This window comes from Lonchura striata, chromosome 2 (genome assembly GCF_050655825.1).
Source record: "Lonchura striata isolate lonStrDom1 chromosome 2, ASM5065582v1, whole genome shotgun sequence".
NCBI classification, from domain to species: domain Eukaryota; kingdom Metazoa; phylum Chordata; class Aves; order Passeriformes; family Estrildidae; genus Lonchura; species Lonchura striata.
The window spans coordinates 73169691-73186779 of record NC_140704.1 but is presented as its reverse complement, the minus strand read 5'-3'; the positions used below and the strand labels follow the sequence as shown (position 1 = coordinate 73186779).

Genomic DNA, 17089 nt, shown 5'->3' with positions numbered 1-17089 from the left:
ACTGAGTTGTATCAGGCTCTTCAAAAATCAATTTTGTATAAAGATAAAACAAATTTGACTATAGAAACAGAAATAAAATTATTTCATATTACAATATAGAAGCATGATAATCTGTGTGCTCTGACTAGGAGCAACCTCTGCAACAGCAGATCCTTAAATCTGTATTTTAAAATCAGATGAAGAAAAAACACACACGACTTTCAAGCTAAAATGAACAGAGTGCCAAAATCTGGGCTTTTTTTTATGTGCACTACCTGTCACTATCTGAAAGAAAATGACCACTGGAGTGTCCTTTGCACAAAACAGCATTGCTAAATGACCTCTAGAGAATTCTGTCTTGCAGTCTTACGAGTACTATTTGCAGAAGTGTTTATTTTTCTATACTGAAAAAATTGGTATCAAGACAATGCTTTGGAAGAAATACTGGTCTAATACATAGCCTACTTGTTCACATTGACCTGGTAGCACCTTTTAACTAGAAAAACTCCAAATGCAAGACAAGGGCAATATAGTCAATATGTAGTTAATTAAACTTAAATCATATTTGCTTTCCTTGTATTTAAAAACCACTACTTTACTGAGAATCAGTTTTATCTGCATGTGCATACACTCTCTACCATCACATTCACAGAGAGAAGTCTCAGAAACTCTAGTTGACTGCCCTTTCCTTTCCCTTTACCAAATTCATTTTCAGGACAGATTGCTATTCTGAGAATTTGTAATGGTAAGCTTAATAACTTTTTGAAAAAGACGACAGCTTCTGCTCCTCTGTTTCAAAGGTGTGGCATGAAATGTATGAAGTTTTCCTCAACACATAAACTGGAAAAAAAAACATACAAGAATCTTTTACAGTAACATACATACTAAAACTTGTGTGAGTGGATGGAGATGCACACATATTAACACGCAAGAAGAAACAGTAAAACAAGGATTAACAGAATGGCTCAGGTTAATAATAAAGGCTGTTCCCAGAAAACTATTCCCAGTGGTAAACTTGAGAGATGTGGTGTTTATATCAAGACACCTGCATTCTGATAAGACCTCAATACACATTTAAAGGTGCATTAATATGTAGACACATTTCAAACCAACAAAGAAACCTGAGGATGGGCAACAGCTTGGCAGGTTAAAAAATATTATCTTTTTGTCCCAAAAACCTAAAACCGCAGCACAAGGAACAGCACAAATCCAGAGCAAGAGTAACAGTGATCCCACATCCAGTAGTCTTTCAGCCCAAGATGGATCAGAATGCTTCCTGCATCACAGGAGTCGTAATACGTGAAATGAAAATTAAAGGTACTAGCTGCAAGGTGAACATTTTTTCTTCAAATTGTTTTTTACTAAGTAAAAACCGCTGCCTTTTCCTAAGGTGTATGTCAAGTCACTGATATGCCCCTTCCTACATATGACAGATTATTACAATTGAAATCCTGTTGATTTGCTGTTGGCAAAATTCCTATAAAATGGGAGGCTCACCTTGTCTCCAACACTACAAAGTGCAATCAATGTTAATTCCTTGTATATTATGCTCTCACTCCCTGAACTGATGTATCTATATAAAAGATCAGAGATGAGATGCCACTACAAGACTATGCAGAACACCTCATTTCTCCTTTTCCTTCTTTTCTATCATTCTTAGGATGAACATCTATACATTAAAAAGAAAACACTCCTTTCTTGTTAAGGTTGTGTGAACATTTTTAAGGTTGTGCTAAGATGTTTTCATTCAGAAAAGTCTTTGGAAATACAGAGTAGAATATACAACAACTTCATACCCATCTGTCATAGTTTGAAACTGGCACAATGCCAGCACCTCCATGAAAATGTAACCTATCAATTAAATGCTGTGAAATGCAATCTAGAACAGAGCAAAGCAGGCCAAACTTAATAACAAGGGGAAAACTTTATTACACTACTACTACTACTATAAAGGGGAAAAAAATAACTACACAAAATTCGAAATGAAAACCTTTCAAAACATTCCTCCTCCCCCCCACCCAATTCCAACAAATCACAGCGAGACACATTTGGACCCTTAATCCAGTCTTCACCCTTCCACATAATCAATACTGAGTCCATCAGGGGAGAGAGGAGTCTCCCTTGCACCATAGAGCCCCAGGAAACACAGCTGCCACCTCTTGTGTTTCCATGTCACACATGGCACTGCCCAAACACACCGAGCCAGTGTGACACTCTCCTCTCCATGTCACAGTGCTCTCACCACCATACATGGACAGAGACTGCTAATAGGGCTCCTTTAAGGATGCTTTGCCAAGGACCAACAGGAACAACAGTCCCGTGTCTCATTTTGGGACTACAGTCCCCCACATTTTCCCCTGGGGCCGGGGGTCCAAGAACAGAGATCGCCTTCTCTTCTTCTCTGAAGATGGAGGGCATCCTCACACCCTCTGCTGACCTCTGTTCATTCCTGAACTGGTAGTTGCTGGTGGAGTTTCTTGGCTCACCATTGCATCCCCCTAAAACGCAGTCTCTCTTGGAGGAGAAGTTGGTTCAGTCTATGGCTAACAAGGAAAGCCCAGCCAACAGCCACTCCATCATCTCCCCCCAACCTTCTTTCCCTAACAACTGAGGTCCCTGGCTGTCTCTCTTTCCTTCAAATTGAGGAGGAGCAATATTTCACAAAGCCTTCATTTCACAGGAAAGGGTTAAAATTCCCGGACTCCCCGGACGGCTGAAATCTTGGCCCAGAACTCCATCTCCCAGGCTGGGCATCTTCCCCCCACTTCTCCTTCTCCTCTGCCGGCAAACTCCCGGGTGTCTGCAGGCTCTCCATCTCTTTCCCTCTAGGTTGTGGGGGAACAAAGACATCTCAGACGTTCTCCACCCTTCCGTCTGCAGGAGCTGGCCCAGCTCGGTTCCCAATCCTTCACCCCCTGGCCTACCTCTGCAGGCCACATGGCTCTTCCCCTCCCCCACCAGCTCATGGCTGGGCAGGGGAGGTCTGCACTCTCCGCTGACCGGAACCAAAGAGAGCGAGTTCTCCTGGGAGTTCTGCTTTTAACCCCTCTGTGTTCTCAGAGACGTGTCCACCTTCAATTGGTCACCCCAAGTGTCAGTATCCAAACCTGATCCCTGACTGGACTGACCTCTTCCTTCCAAGAAAATTCTTTTCCCGTGTCAAGCCACGACACCATCCTGGGCTCAGGAGCAACCAGAAGCAGCTAGTGGTGCAATATATAACAGAATCATAGAAAAATCCTGTGACTGAGCACTACTGAGCCTTGCTCCATCATCTTTGCACTCTCCCATCAGGTATTTATATACATGGATATGGGATTCACCCTTGAGCCTTCTCTTCTCCAGGTTACACAGTCTCAGCTCCATTAAGCCTTTTGTGATAGGAGAGATGCTCCAGTCCCTCCATCATCTTTATGGTCCTTTTCTGGACTCTCTCCAGTAGCTTATCAGTCTTCTCCAGGGAGCCTAGAGCTGAATGCAGGACTTCAGGTAAGATTTCACCAGTGCTGAGCAGAGGAGAAAGAGCACCCTCTTTGCTTGGCAATACTTCTAATGCAGCTGAGATACCAGTAACATCCCATACAGCAAGAACACCTTTCCAGTTCATGCTTAGTTTGGTGCTCATGAGCAGACTGAGGTCCATTTCAACCAATCTCCTTTCTATCTGCATGGCCCCCTGCACATCATACTGGTGAGTGGGACTCTTCCTCAACGGTTGCAGGTTTTTGCACTGCTTGCTGAACTTCCTGTCAGACCAGATTTCCAACCTGTCAGGTCCCTCTGGATGGCAACCATCCCATCTGGATGACCTATCATCCACTCCTCCCAGCTCTGTGTCATCAGCAAACTCACTGAGAGTACACCACACCCTATCATGAAGATGATTAATGAAGATATTAAAAAGGACTCAACTCAGTATAGACCCCTGGGGTACATCAGGTTTTTCAGCCTCCAATTAGACTTTGCACTGTTCATCAGTACCCTCAGGGCCCAACCATTCAGCCTGTTTTCAGTCTACTTCAGTGTCTGCTCATTCAGCTACTACAGTACCAGGTTGTGAGACTCTTGTAAGAAGCCCCACCAAAGGCCTTACTGAAGCCTAGGTAGACACTGTAGTACTCTTGTCTTACTCTATCTACTTGGGCAGTCATTTAATTGTAGAAGCTTACAGGTCAGTCAAGCACAACTTTCCCCTGGTGATCAGCCATGCTGATTACTCCTGATGACTTTCTTTTCCTTCATGTGCCTGGATATGATTTCTAGGATTACCTGTACCATTATTTTCAGTGTCTTAACATGAAAAGTTTATCCATAAAGATTCCTCTATGAGCTGATGACTTATTTTTAGTGAACAGCCTTTATAAACTGAATGTGCAACCAACTGTTCTTATCAAAATGTTTTTTTTTCTGTTTCTAAACAAAATCAACTATGCAGATTAAATTGTGTATTGAGCAAAAGGCAAAACCAATTGAAAGGGTGGCCATGAGCTCATTCTCTACAATCCATCATTATAGCACAAGGTATGGGGAGGAAAATTAAAAAGGGGGGGGTGGGGAAGGTTGACCATCCTTCTTAAGGGAAGAAAAATGTAGGAAGAAATATAGTGAAGAGCACAACGGGCAGGATGAGAACAGTTTCCACAATAGCAAGTTACTACACTCCCTTATTTTTCACAATGAATCACATACAAATGATTCTGCCTTGTCATGTAACAATTCCGCTAGAACTGTTTACTATCTAGAGTAAGTTATATAATCTCTCTAGTTAAATTATTCTAAAGGCAATAAATTTCTTGGGGCCAACCTCCTCCACTTTTTTTTTTTCTTCTGAGACTATAGAAGCCTTCATTTTCCATCTCTTATTTGCACATGCAGTTAACCACAAAGTTTGCAAATCACAGAACATGTCCATGAACTTCAATTTTTTATTTAAAAAAAACCTCTGTTTTAGGAAGAAAGTTTTACCTAGCACAACAGACTCAAACACAATCATTTAGTGTTCCAAATTGATTTATTCTTTTTTTTTGTGCATTTTTTTCTTAGAAATTCAGTATTTTTCCTCACTTTGCCTTAGCATGTACAAAGAGGTGCTGCTAAGATAAATGGCTTGGAGCATGTGACATACATGGAAAAGATGGCAGGAATGTGTTTATAAAGACTGAGAATTTAAAAGGAAGAGATAAATCTTATTCCTGTCCTCAACAGAGACAGTTCAGAAGTAAACAATAATGGGCATGATTTGGAAGATATGAAATTCCAATTAGACACATGAGAATTTTTCACCACTGTGATTGGTCAAGTTTGGAAAGAATGGGGATTCTCTGTCCCTGAGGATTATCAACACTTAAAAGTACTAAGTCACAGAACAGTTTAGGTTGGAAAGAACCTTTGAATATGAGTCTTTATCCAGAATAAGGCCCTGCTCACAGCAAGGCTCAAAGAGGACTTCTTTCATAGTTTCATAGAAACTTCTCAAGTCCTGAACACCTCCAAAGTCCCACAGCCTACATGGGCAACTTACTCCAGGGACTGACCACACTGCGGGTAAGTAAAAAACTCAAAACAATCCAACATCTCATCCAAATTCTATATTACCAATAGTCCAACTACTGTGTGAAGCAGCCCTCATACCAAAGACAGGAAGTGAAAGCTGTTGTCTTTAAACTCTGGAAACCTTAAAAAATGCCACACTCCTCCCTTGACCTCAAGAAAGGCAACTCTGCAAACTTTGCCACAGATTTTGCATGCTATCTCAAGATAACTAATGAATCAAGGGCCAATTTACAGAGCAAGGAACACAATCAATTTCATTATTTTCAATAACTTGAATTTGTTCTAGAAATGCAACATCAGCCCTTAAGAAACTGAAATGAACTACTGTAAAAAGGAAACGAGACCACAAAAGTCAAAAACATGCATTTTGTATACCGTAGTACAGAAGTATATAGCAGTTTGCCAAGGAAAAATGTATGAACTGAAAGCTCTGCAGCTGCATTGGCTTGGCTTGTTTGCAGCAGGAAAACTGCATGAATTTTATGGGCTCAAAAGAGCCCATAAAATCAACTCTAATGCCAAGAGGATAGAAGCCATAATCATGAAAATAAGGTAACAGTGTGAGACTGAAAGATTTCCCACACTTGCAGGACTTTTCCCTCCAGAACAAAGTAGAGGCAAAGAAAAGGAAAGACAATTCAATGCTGCCAAGGCAGTGTTCCTCATTTTCTGTCAGCACACATGACCATCCCTCCTCAAAGCTCACAGTTCAAACCCAAGCAAATGTCACAAAAGCTCTGTACCCAGCACAGTGCAAAGGGCTCCATAGCAGGGCAGTGCAGCACCACACTCCTGAAGCTGCACAGGGCTCACTCCTGCAGCACCACAGCCCCTGGCAAGCTTGCAGGAGCTTTGTGCTGGGCAGTCTGCACACAGCACAGCACCATTCCCAAAAGGCTCTCCACAACCAATTCCTGGGAAGGAAAAGCACCAAGAAAACCTACTAGACTTCAGGAATATCACACATTCCAAATGGACACTGAGTGCCCTCGCTTTCACAACCAACTCTTGGCTCCACTGGAACAACTTTGCCTCAAGGTATTTTCCACCGCTTGCCATCGCTGACAAAGATTCGGGATTGATTTAAAGCTGCTCCACAGCTCAGGCAGAAACTTAAGGATGCAAAACGCTGCAGGTAGGATCGTCTGGTTGGTTTTCCTTCCTGAATTACAAACGCCTGACCCAAGGGACGCTCCCAGCACTGCCAAAACCACTGGTGACAGGCAGTAGGTGAGCTGCTCTTCTTACTGCTCACCAGAAGGGTGCAACACCTTAGCCACATTACTCCTGGCTACACTGTCAGCTGCAGTCAGCTTTCCTTGCTGAAACAGAATGCCTTCCTACATTTGCTCCTTCAGCCATAAAACTTCACTATCTAACAGCACATCCTCCCAGAAAAAGTTGCCACGGAGATTCCTTGACGCAATCAAAATGCTCTGGGAGCCTGCATAATCGGCACCAACATTCATAGTCTCAACAAGGTTTTGAAAATTATCAATCTGCTGGTAATATCCCCAACCTCTGTAAAAATAAGAAACAAACGACTGTAACATGGAAAAAAAAATTCAAAGAGAAAGTCTGCCCTCTTTTGGGGTGTGGGGGGCATTGTACCAGAACTCCATACCAAAATTGTATTTTCTTTGTTTATAAATTCATGGGAATACATGTACATGCATTAGAAGTCTGCAGAAAGTCAGAAACAGAGATGAAGCTTCATATAAAATTTGGATTTCATTTGTGTTCCTTTGGTTTAGGCACGTGCATGGGCACACCCACACAAAAGAAAACAATAAGCACCTCCACTTTAATACTGCCAGAAAGTAACACTACTTTAACAAATCCTGGTGAGAACTTTCCATGGAGTGCCACTCAAATGATATAGCACTGTAAGTCCTGATTCTATATACAGTACCTAAGCCTTCTCACTTACTAAGAGTATAGCAAGAGGTAGAGAAAAAACATCAAAAAGGTGCCTTATATATGATACCACTTATAGCAACAAACTCACATTAATCTGTTAGATCTGCCTGACCCAGGTCTAGCTCCATAAAGATAACACCATGTAAAGTCCAGCTGTAAGGGCAAATCAGGTGTTATTTGGCAGCTACAAGAGACCCCTTCCTTTCCTCTTCCCTAAGATTAATTAGTCCCTTAACTCCAGTTCTCCAACATTTCAACAGTCCAAGTCAGTACATGACTCCAACTCATGGGATCTAGCAGCCTGATTAATATGACCTTTACCCAAAAACAGTGTGCCAACACTTCTTTGAGGAATTTTTCATTCTTGGTGGTGAAGACAAAACAGAAGGGGAAATATATTACAAAGCCTTTTTTTTTTAGTGTGAGGGTGTTGCTGAATCCTTCTTCAATTTACTGTTACAACCAATCTTTAATTAGACTTGGTCCAAAGCTAGATGCTGTTAACATAAGCCTTTACATAGAATACAATCGCTCTTCCTCATTTTTTTTTAATGTATTTCCTGAAGAGCCTCTATTCATCCAGTGCAGCACCCCAGTCAGAAGAGTTGTGTTAACACACCTGCACAATCCCAGTGAATTGTATCTCTGCATCTAATTTGCCCTGCTTTCCCCATGCTATATGCTTTTGTGAGCAGGCATTAGAGACAGACCCCATGTCCTGCTGCATTTATAGAAGGGCAAAAACCTCCCTTGTTAGACTTGTCACCTAAACATATCTGTTCTGTCCCTTATGATCTTTCATCTTTAAGTTACGGCAACCTTCCATACCCAGTCTAACAGTCTCCTCAGCAGATCAGTAAGCTTAGTGTGTAAAGATACTCTTGTTCCACTTTGTTAGATTTATTCCATCCCTGCTGAGTAGTCCTCATTTGTCTGGTCCTATAAGCCAAAGCCCCATCTTCAACAGAAAGCCATACAGTCTACTTCTACCCAATCTTTCTTACTCTGAGGATTGGCAAGACAAGATCTCAGCTCCTTACCCATCACCCTCATCCCTAATCCTCTGCAGTTCCTCTTTATATGCACCAGGTTACCTCCAAAGCAGTACTCTGGGTACCCACAAGGAAGAGAAAGACGAAGAAGGGGTCCATGTGAGGGGGCTGGACAAATCTTGCCTGTGCATTTGCAACAATCCCAGATCCTGGCATCTACCAAGCAATAAAACTCCTGAGACATCAGGTGACATCAGAAAATACATGCCTTGATTATCCACGAGAATAATCTCCAGTAATTTTCTGTGACTGGTACCCACTACTCCTGACTCATGGTACAGCACTGTTGTCACAGTATAGTGTCATCCATTATGGAACGGGGAAGTGTAATACCACATGAGATATTTGGGATGGCAAAATCTTCTGTAACTGTTCACTCAACTCCTTTCCATATTTTCACTAAGACACAGCTCATGCTAAGGCCCGATATAACTACTAATCTGTGGCCAGCTCTCATTCAACCAAGGATTCTTAAAAGAACCTGTCCCCACAGTATGAGACAGTGCTGGTCAACATTATGACTCATTTTCCCCTTTTTGTATGAACTCTAAATTCAGGCTCAGCTGACTCTGACAGGTCTTGTTGATTCTCACCAGTGCTTAGGATACTATATATATTCTGAAACTGAACAACTGCAGGTGGAGCAGATCTGTGACTTTTGTTGCCAGAAGGCACAAGCTTTCAGACTTTTCTATCTCAACAGTCTCTGTCCAGTTGGTCTCCAGCTGTCACTCCTTCCTCACCTTGTGTAGTTGGGTTTTCCACAAATACCACGTCAGTCTCCTCTTCATTTTCTTCTGCCATCTGGAATCTCAGGACCTTGACCACAGCACATCTCCCACAAGAGTGGCCACCACTGCCCTGACCTCTGGGAAGACACAGGAGCTCTCTGAAGCATTCAAGGTGGATATAGGACTTCCTCCTAACAGAGCCAAGGACTCTGATGTGCTAATGGCAGTTCTGCAGACTTCTACATCTTAAGGGAAGTCTATGTGCTGGACAGTATCTCCTGCAGCCTTTTCCGACTACCACTGTATAGTCTTCATGCAGACCCACATAGTCTAAAGTGGAATTCCTAGCCCTCTTTGCCCTTCTGCTACAACAACTGTTTTGTCTCACTTACCACGCTCTGTGGACTCCACTCTGGCTTCCTTGCTCTTGCTCTAACAGGTACATTTTGGTGAGAATATGATCTTGCCCACATCAACATCTCCCCTGAGCACCCAGCATCCAGCTTTTAAAGTGCTGTTGCTGCTGTACTGCTCTGCCACTCATACTCTTCTCACCGTGAATCTCACTGGACTGAACCCTGAACAACCTGATCTGGCTTTAAGTTAGCCCTCTTGTGAGCAGAAGGTTTGAATGAGATCATCCCAGATTCCTTGCACTTTAAATTGCTCTGCATTTTTATGTCAAGGACCCTGATGAATGTACACTAAAGTTCAACTGTTTTTATTTTAACAGCAAACAAAAACCAAAGCAAGGATCTGTTCCTCTGGAGGAAAATGCATTCAGCATTGTTATGGCACACAGCTGTACAGGAAAAGAAAGAGTCTGTTTTACTCTTTGTAACCTTTGTGTAGGAATGAGGATAACTTAAAGGCCTTAGAGAGCTTAGACTTCATTTACATGTCTGTTTACAAGCTGTCAAAGTGATCTGCACTGTATATTCTATTGAGAGATCACCATCAAGTGAGCTAATAAAGCTATTGGCTTCATTAACTGTTATCACTTTCCCGTGATAACAGTTTTCTTCCTGTGTGACAAAGTCAATCATACATGTTCTGTTCCCAGATTAGAAAGCAGCTTAAAATTCACTAGGTTTCAATGTCTGACTGCTGAGCCTTCTCAACCACATCAACAACAAGCAGGGATTTTTGTAATTTTACATCATTCTGAGGGAGAAGAAAAAATAAACAGAAGAAAATAAAAAATTTTCTATCACTTCTATACCAACATGCACTAAAATCCTCATTGTCTGATGTGAAGGTAAACTTTCCAACTGTCCTGCTGAAGGAGTGCTTTCCCCAGGCTGCCATTTAGTCCACACATACTGCCTCTGCAATCTACTTCCCCAGAATACCCAGTACAGAACATGAGAAGATAAGACACAAAATTCCACACAATGCTGCTGAAGTATTCTTACTCACAAGCTTCACTTAATCATGCTTTCAGCTCCTTCCCTAATATGTTTAGAGTAATGTGTCAGTAGTCACAAAGTTTTCTGTCTGAACCAAATCTACATGACCTATAGCAGAGTTTTACAGAGAAGAGCACACTCTACATGGCATAACTGACTTACCTGAGAACTTTTAAGGAAAGCTTACTAAACTTACTGTAGCTTTATCTAACCATACAGAAAGCAACACAACTTAAAATTTCCACAATATTGACTTCCCAAAGCAAACAAAGCATTAACAGCTTATATAGAGAGTTCATATCTGCACTCCAGGGTTGCAGGACAGAGGAGAGTGGCCACGTATTCATTTATTTATTTTAATGTCTTTAATTGCTAAGTTTGTGGGTCTTTTTTACCATCCATGAATTAAAATCGCATGAGAAAACAAACATTAAATTTAGTTTTACATACACACATAGATATTCCCAGTCTGCAATCTCCCTCCTTTTTAAGCTCTGCCTCCTGCTCCTTACTTTTCCAGGTAGCAGAAGATGATATTCTGATTCCTGTTTCTTAACTTCTTCAACTCTCCCCAGAATGGCACATATAGAACAGTCAAGCCTCTCATCTCTGGCTCATATTCACCCTCTGCTCTTCTCCCCCTGTTGCTGGCACACTCATATACCTCTGTTGAACCTATGTGATATTACTCTGCATCTGCAAAGCTCTCTCATCCATGCACACCACACAGAAAGACTACTCCCTTAGCAGCAGACACTGCTCATTTCAATGTCTGCCTGCTGAAATACCAAAAATGGAATCAGGAGTGAGGCCTAGAAGAATGTACACATTTTGAAGAAAGAATCCCTCAACAGATGAAGAAGTTATTCAAATTTATTAAGATAAGTGAAGAACAAAAAGGAAGGTTTAAATTTTAAGTTTGTATCAAAATTAACACTTATTTAAAATAAGAGTAGAAGAGTAATAAAATAAGTCAGCTTTTTGCAGGATTTTATAACTCAGAAGAGATCTTTCCACTTGATATTTACACTGATGATTTGTAGAGAACCAGTTTCTGAAAAGATTATATTTTCATTCACAGCTTTACAGGCAAAATTCAGGAGATCACAAATTTTAAGCAGATGAACTGCTTAAAACTGAGAACTATTCAAGCTGATGGTAAACACTCCAGTATCTCCTAAAATACTGGATAAAAGCTTGTCTAGCTTGGGCATCTAAAAGGACAACCAAGCTAATGCTTTATAGCTCCCTTTTCATGTACAAAGCTTAATACCACTATTTTAAAATTAAAAAGAAAGAACATTATAGCTCAGACAGACTTGGAACAAGAAACAAAGACCAAACAGACTACATGATAAATATTCCCAGATTCCAGTCTTCTGGGATTCACATGGTGTAATTAAATGTATTTTAAGATGCCTTTGCTTTTTGGCATTTCACAAAACATCTTACAACTTTTTATTGAGGCTCTAAAGTCATTATACTCTTTTTGATTTTGATATACCACTCTTCATGAACATTTCACTGTTGCAAGCATACACAAGAGCTCAGGATATTCCTGAAGTTCTAGTACGTGGTAGTACAATTTCTAGAAGGAACAATGACAGTGGCACACAAGAACACACAATAGTGCAATACGCAGTTGTTGCATAGTCTTTGCTCCTATTCTGCTTAGCAGTTGCTACCTTTGGGCTCACAGAGAAATTGGATTTGTGAATTGTAGAGGGAAGTGGTGAACAACACTGCAGTAGAACAAAGGGTAGGTAGAAACAATCTGTACATTAGACCAGTAACATACCGTTACTCCAGTTAAACCTGGGCCTTTTCCTTCAATTAGTTTATACATTGCTTGAAGTGCTTCCTCATCACTTTTGTCTTTAAATCGCTTCTTGGAGAGTTCTTGAAGAGCTTCCTTAAACTGCTCAAAAGTAATAGTTCTTACAGACTTTCCCCTGTTGAAACACACAGCAATTGAAAGAAATTACAAGAGAGCACAAAAAGCATTTCAGGAATAGCAGAATGGTTTCAGTTTACCACAGTGAACAACAGAAAATTGCAACAGAACAGCAAGGCCCATGCAGCCCATTTATGGGGTAAAATAAAACATATCCCAGGAATATCACTTTATTTCTATCCTGCATCAGTAGGATAGCACTTCATAGAGTTCCCTTGATGAATGTTCAGAAATAAAGAGGAAATAAAGCAACTTGAGTCTACTGTCAAAATGCCTGCAGCTAATCAAATTAAATACAGTCTCATTTGGTTGATCATTTATAATGCCTGCATGTATAAGGCAATATCTGAAGCATCTTAGGCGAGTCTTTTTATTTACTACTTTTTATTCCTCTTTGAATAACTTATCATATTATTTATAAGTCACTATTAATGTATTCACAAATATATTAACAATTATTATGCTATTGCATAAAGCAAACTATTGAAAAGCATTTAAAAACTAGAAATTCATCCTCAATTGAAGACTGACAAGTTTTTAAAGGACACATTTAAATTTAGCACCTGTTTTCCTTTGTAGACCATCATCTTCAAAAGACATTTAAAGGTACACAGAAAACACAATATAGTAGCCTGGTAAACTCATAAGTTTTGCTGTACACGTGTGTGGTGCAAATTCTGATGAATGGGAAATTCACACTTTACAAACACCAGTTTATACTGTAATTCCTGCAGATCTTTTTTGGTCCATCACACCAAAGGTATCAGTTGACAGAACTCTTACAAAGCATTCACTACAGTGATATGTATTACCAAAAGAAGGTTAATGCATATCTGTTTTCTAGCATTTTAAAATATTCAGTTTAGGCAGGAGATAATGTTGCAGAGTATGCACTGTTCTGCAAAATTCCCTAATATCAACCTAGTTTTAGTGTTCCTCATTTTAAAATTCAGGTCTGAAGCAACAGCATTAGTGAGTTTACTCACCATTAAACAAAACCCAAATATTTTTAGTTGTTATGAATTACAGCTGTCACAAACCACATCTTTTCCTGTATTAGTAAACTACAGATTCTCTGATCTTTAGAATAAGAATCTACACCCCAAAATTTAGCCATATAATTTGAAATGAAGTTTAGCAGATCAATCAGAACCATTTTCAAAAATATGTTTTGATACTTATGCTGATATAATCTTAAATAGTACTATCCTCAAAAGCAGAAATGTTTACATCACAAAACTCTCTAAGTTAAAGTAATATATGAGAATCCATGTTGCTGGGAAACATGCTACTACATACGCTTTGTTTGCTGCTTGAGCATTTATTTTTATGCCATTTAGAGAACATTTCAAGCAAATCAGTGGACAAAAAAACCAAGCACCACCACACAACCCAGATCAGTCCTTTCAACAGAGACAGCTGTTTACATAGGAATAAACAATTAATGCTAGGATAGAGAAAGTGTGCACCAGCAACAGAAATCTTGGATTAGAAAAGAAGTACACAGAAATCTGACAAAGTGTCAAAAAGACCATTGCGAAGAGCAATTCAGCTAATCATGGATTTATCTTTGATCTTCTTTTAGATACCTTCAGTGGTTAAATCCCTCTCAGCTGGGGGATGCCTCCACTAATGAAAAGGGGAAATGAGATTTCTGGTTTAGCAACCAACAGTTAGAAAGTAATTCCTACTTAATTAATTAAACAAAAATGAAATTTTATCCCAGGCTTTTAAAACAAAGAGGAATCTGTTATTCACAACAAAATTCAACACTAAGGGAACCCTCTACATAACTGTTTATTACTAGCATTCTTTATTTTTAATGCAGCCCAACATATGTATCAAATGCCAGCAACCCTCATAAAGTAAACTTTAGGTGTTTTTTAACCAAATATTGCAAGTAGTTTGCAACTACTTGTCTGCTTTAGGTAAAGCATTTGCTGGAGTAACTCACATAATTTGCTGGTAAAAGAACATCATGACAGTAGAAACAAAGAATATAATCCAGCATTTAATTAATCAGAAAGACAGGTGGAATAAACTGCCATTAACAACCTGGAATTTCTCCAGGATTCTCATTAATAGGATTAACATCCCTTTTCTGATGAAACATGTCCAAGAACTTTTAAGTAGCACAAGAGATCAAGACTTCATTTTGTTTTGCCTCTCATTTAGAAATAGAAAGCACTGGCAATCACTGCAAGGCTTCAGCATAACAACACCCTAAGGCCCTAAATTCTCTACAGATTAGTAGCCAAACCTAGCATTCAGGCCTGGCCAAAGGCAGTTTCCTGTAGCACATAGGTTTAGCTTGGATCATCAGTCAGGATCATTGCAATGGGAAAGAGAATGATCACTTTCAGCAAAACCAGCAGAAATTCATGTTGACTTGTTTATTTTTCACGGAATATTATGAGCTGGAAAAGACCCACAGGGATCATCTAGTTCAACCCTTAAGTGGTCATGGCCTTGTCGCTATTAGCACCACGCTCTAAACAAATGAACTGATTCAGGGTTTTATTAACACATGAAGAATTTCTGGTTGCACACTTATTAAATAGAAGAGCATAACTTTTTTTGTACAAATTGAAAGGAAAAATACATAAATATGGCTGCCAAGAGGAACAAAGAACATTTGGTCTAAGACACAGATAAACCTAATGTTCACATTTCATCTCTTACCTATCACTCACATGAAGCAAGGAATTGAGTGGATTTATCCCTTTTAGCTTAAGGTAAAACCACAAATTGGATGCATATATGACCAATGTACTATTGCAGCTGAACCCCGAAAGAGAAACAAATGTGCATCGTAGCTGATACTCTTTACCAGCAAACAACATTAATTGGAGTTATGTTAAAAATATGATTGGGAGTGAAGGAATTTTTGCAACTATATCCCAAGTTGCCTAAATAAAAAATCTTTAATTTTTACATTTGTTATCTTTTCCTACACTCCAAAAATATCCCATCTTGCTCCCCTGTCTATTACAATATTATCAAATACACTTGTAAAGCATCATAATTAACTCCAAAACTCTACAGCTGCAACATATGTCAAATTTTGTGGAAAACCCTAGGAACACAACATGTTCTTGCACTTTTGGTATGTGAGGTATGCCATGTATGCCATGTACCAGCATCTAAATTATCAAGCAGTAATCCTGTCCTCTCTCTAGAGACAGGTTTCAAAGAGCTCTGAGCAGTTGCTGTCATCATGATTACTAACTAGCAGCATGGTCCCCTCTCCTCTGTCTGTACAGTTATGGGTTGAATGTATAGGAGACCACTGACTACGTAGGTAGAAATGAGAGAGGAAAAGAAAAGTCTTTCAACAAACCTTGATTTACACTCTGTCCAATCCAGGTCCACAAAAACACTGTAGGGATAATGACTTGTGAGTACTATTGGATGGAAAATTGGACATGAGCCAGCAACATGCACTCCCAGCCCAAAAAGCCACCAACTGTATCCTGGGCTGCACCAAAAGCAGCAAGGGAGTAGGGTGTGGGAGGGTATTCTGCCTCTCTATTCTGCTGTGGTGAGGGTCCACTTCGAGCACTGCATCCAGCTCTAGGGTCCCCAGCACAGGAAAGACATTGACCTGTTGGAGCAAGTCCAGAGGAAGGCCACAGATTTGATCAGAGAGAAGGAACAGCTCTGCCAGGTTGGGAGAGTTGGGGTTGTTCTATCTGGTAGAGACGTGGCTCCAGGAGATCTTACTGCAGCTTTTACGGGGCTTACAAGGAAGGATGGGGGAAGGCTTTTTTAGCAGGGCTATTGTGATAGGACAAGGTAATGGCTGTAAATTAAATAGGGTAGATAGAGACTAGATATAAGGAAGTAATTTTTAGGAGAGTGGTGAAACACTGCAAGAGGCTGTCCAGAGAAATGATAGATGGCCCATCCCTGGTCAGGTTGGACGGGGCTATGAGCAACCTGGTCTCAAGCAATATGTCCCTGCTCATTGGGAGAAGGGCGAGGGGTTGGTGTTTACCTAGATGACACGTAAAAGCCTCCCTCCAACTCAAACTGTATGAAAAATTATAATATATGAACACAGCATAATACACAAGGCTGTCATACCCCCAGCTTATTTTCACCATTTTTAATGCCCTGCTCACATTCAGGAAATCCCTTCTTTATACCAGCTTTTCAGACCTCATGAACTTAGGAAAAAAAACCCCAACCTATAGCCCCCCCAAATAAACTAATTCCTTTTTATTAGCAACTGCTATGAAGAATCAGTTTCTTTGTGTGTATATGTAACTTGTCTTTGAAAGGTCATTATAAATGTCTAATTTCCATGGGAATAACAAAACAAATATATTCACTTTCATTTTCCAAGTGTTACAAGTTCAAACAACTTGTCTACAATTAAGTATGCCAAGGGTGATCACTCAGTTCTTAACACTCATGTCTTAGGTTTAGCATTCCAGAGAGTTATCCTAGAAAGATTAAAAACTCTATGTTGAAAAAAATATTTGAAAA

The 17089-nt window shown here is 40.1% G+C and overlaps 1 protein-coding gene across 3 annotated transcripts in view; it reads right to left on the bottom strand.

The window, feature by feature from the left end:
• The window catches only part of TPPP (tubulin polymerization promoting protein), a 65355-nt gene that overhangs the window by 9257 nt on the left and 39009 nt on the right, over nucleotides 1-17089 (bottom strand). For all 3 annotated transcript variants that reach the window (XM_021540501.3, XM_021540502.4, XM_021540503.4), the window contains one exon: nucleotides 12443-12596. In XM_021540501.3, the coding sequence (XP_021396176.1) occupies nucleotides 12443-12596 (154 nt within the window). The remainder of the gene's footprint in view (nucleotides 1-12442; nucleotides 12597-17089) is intronic.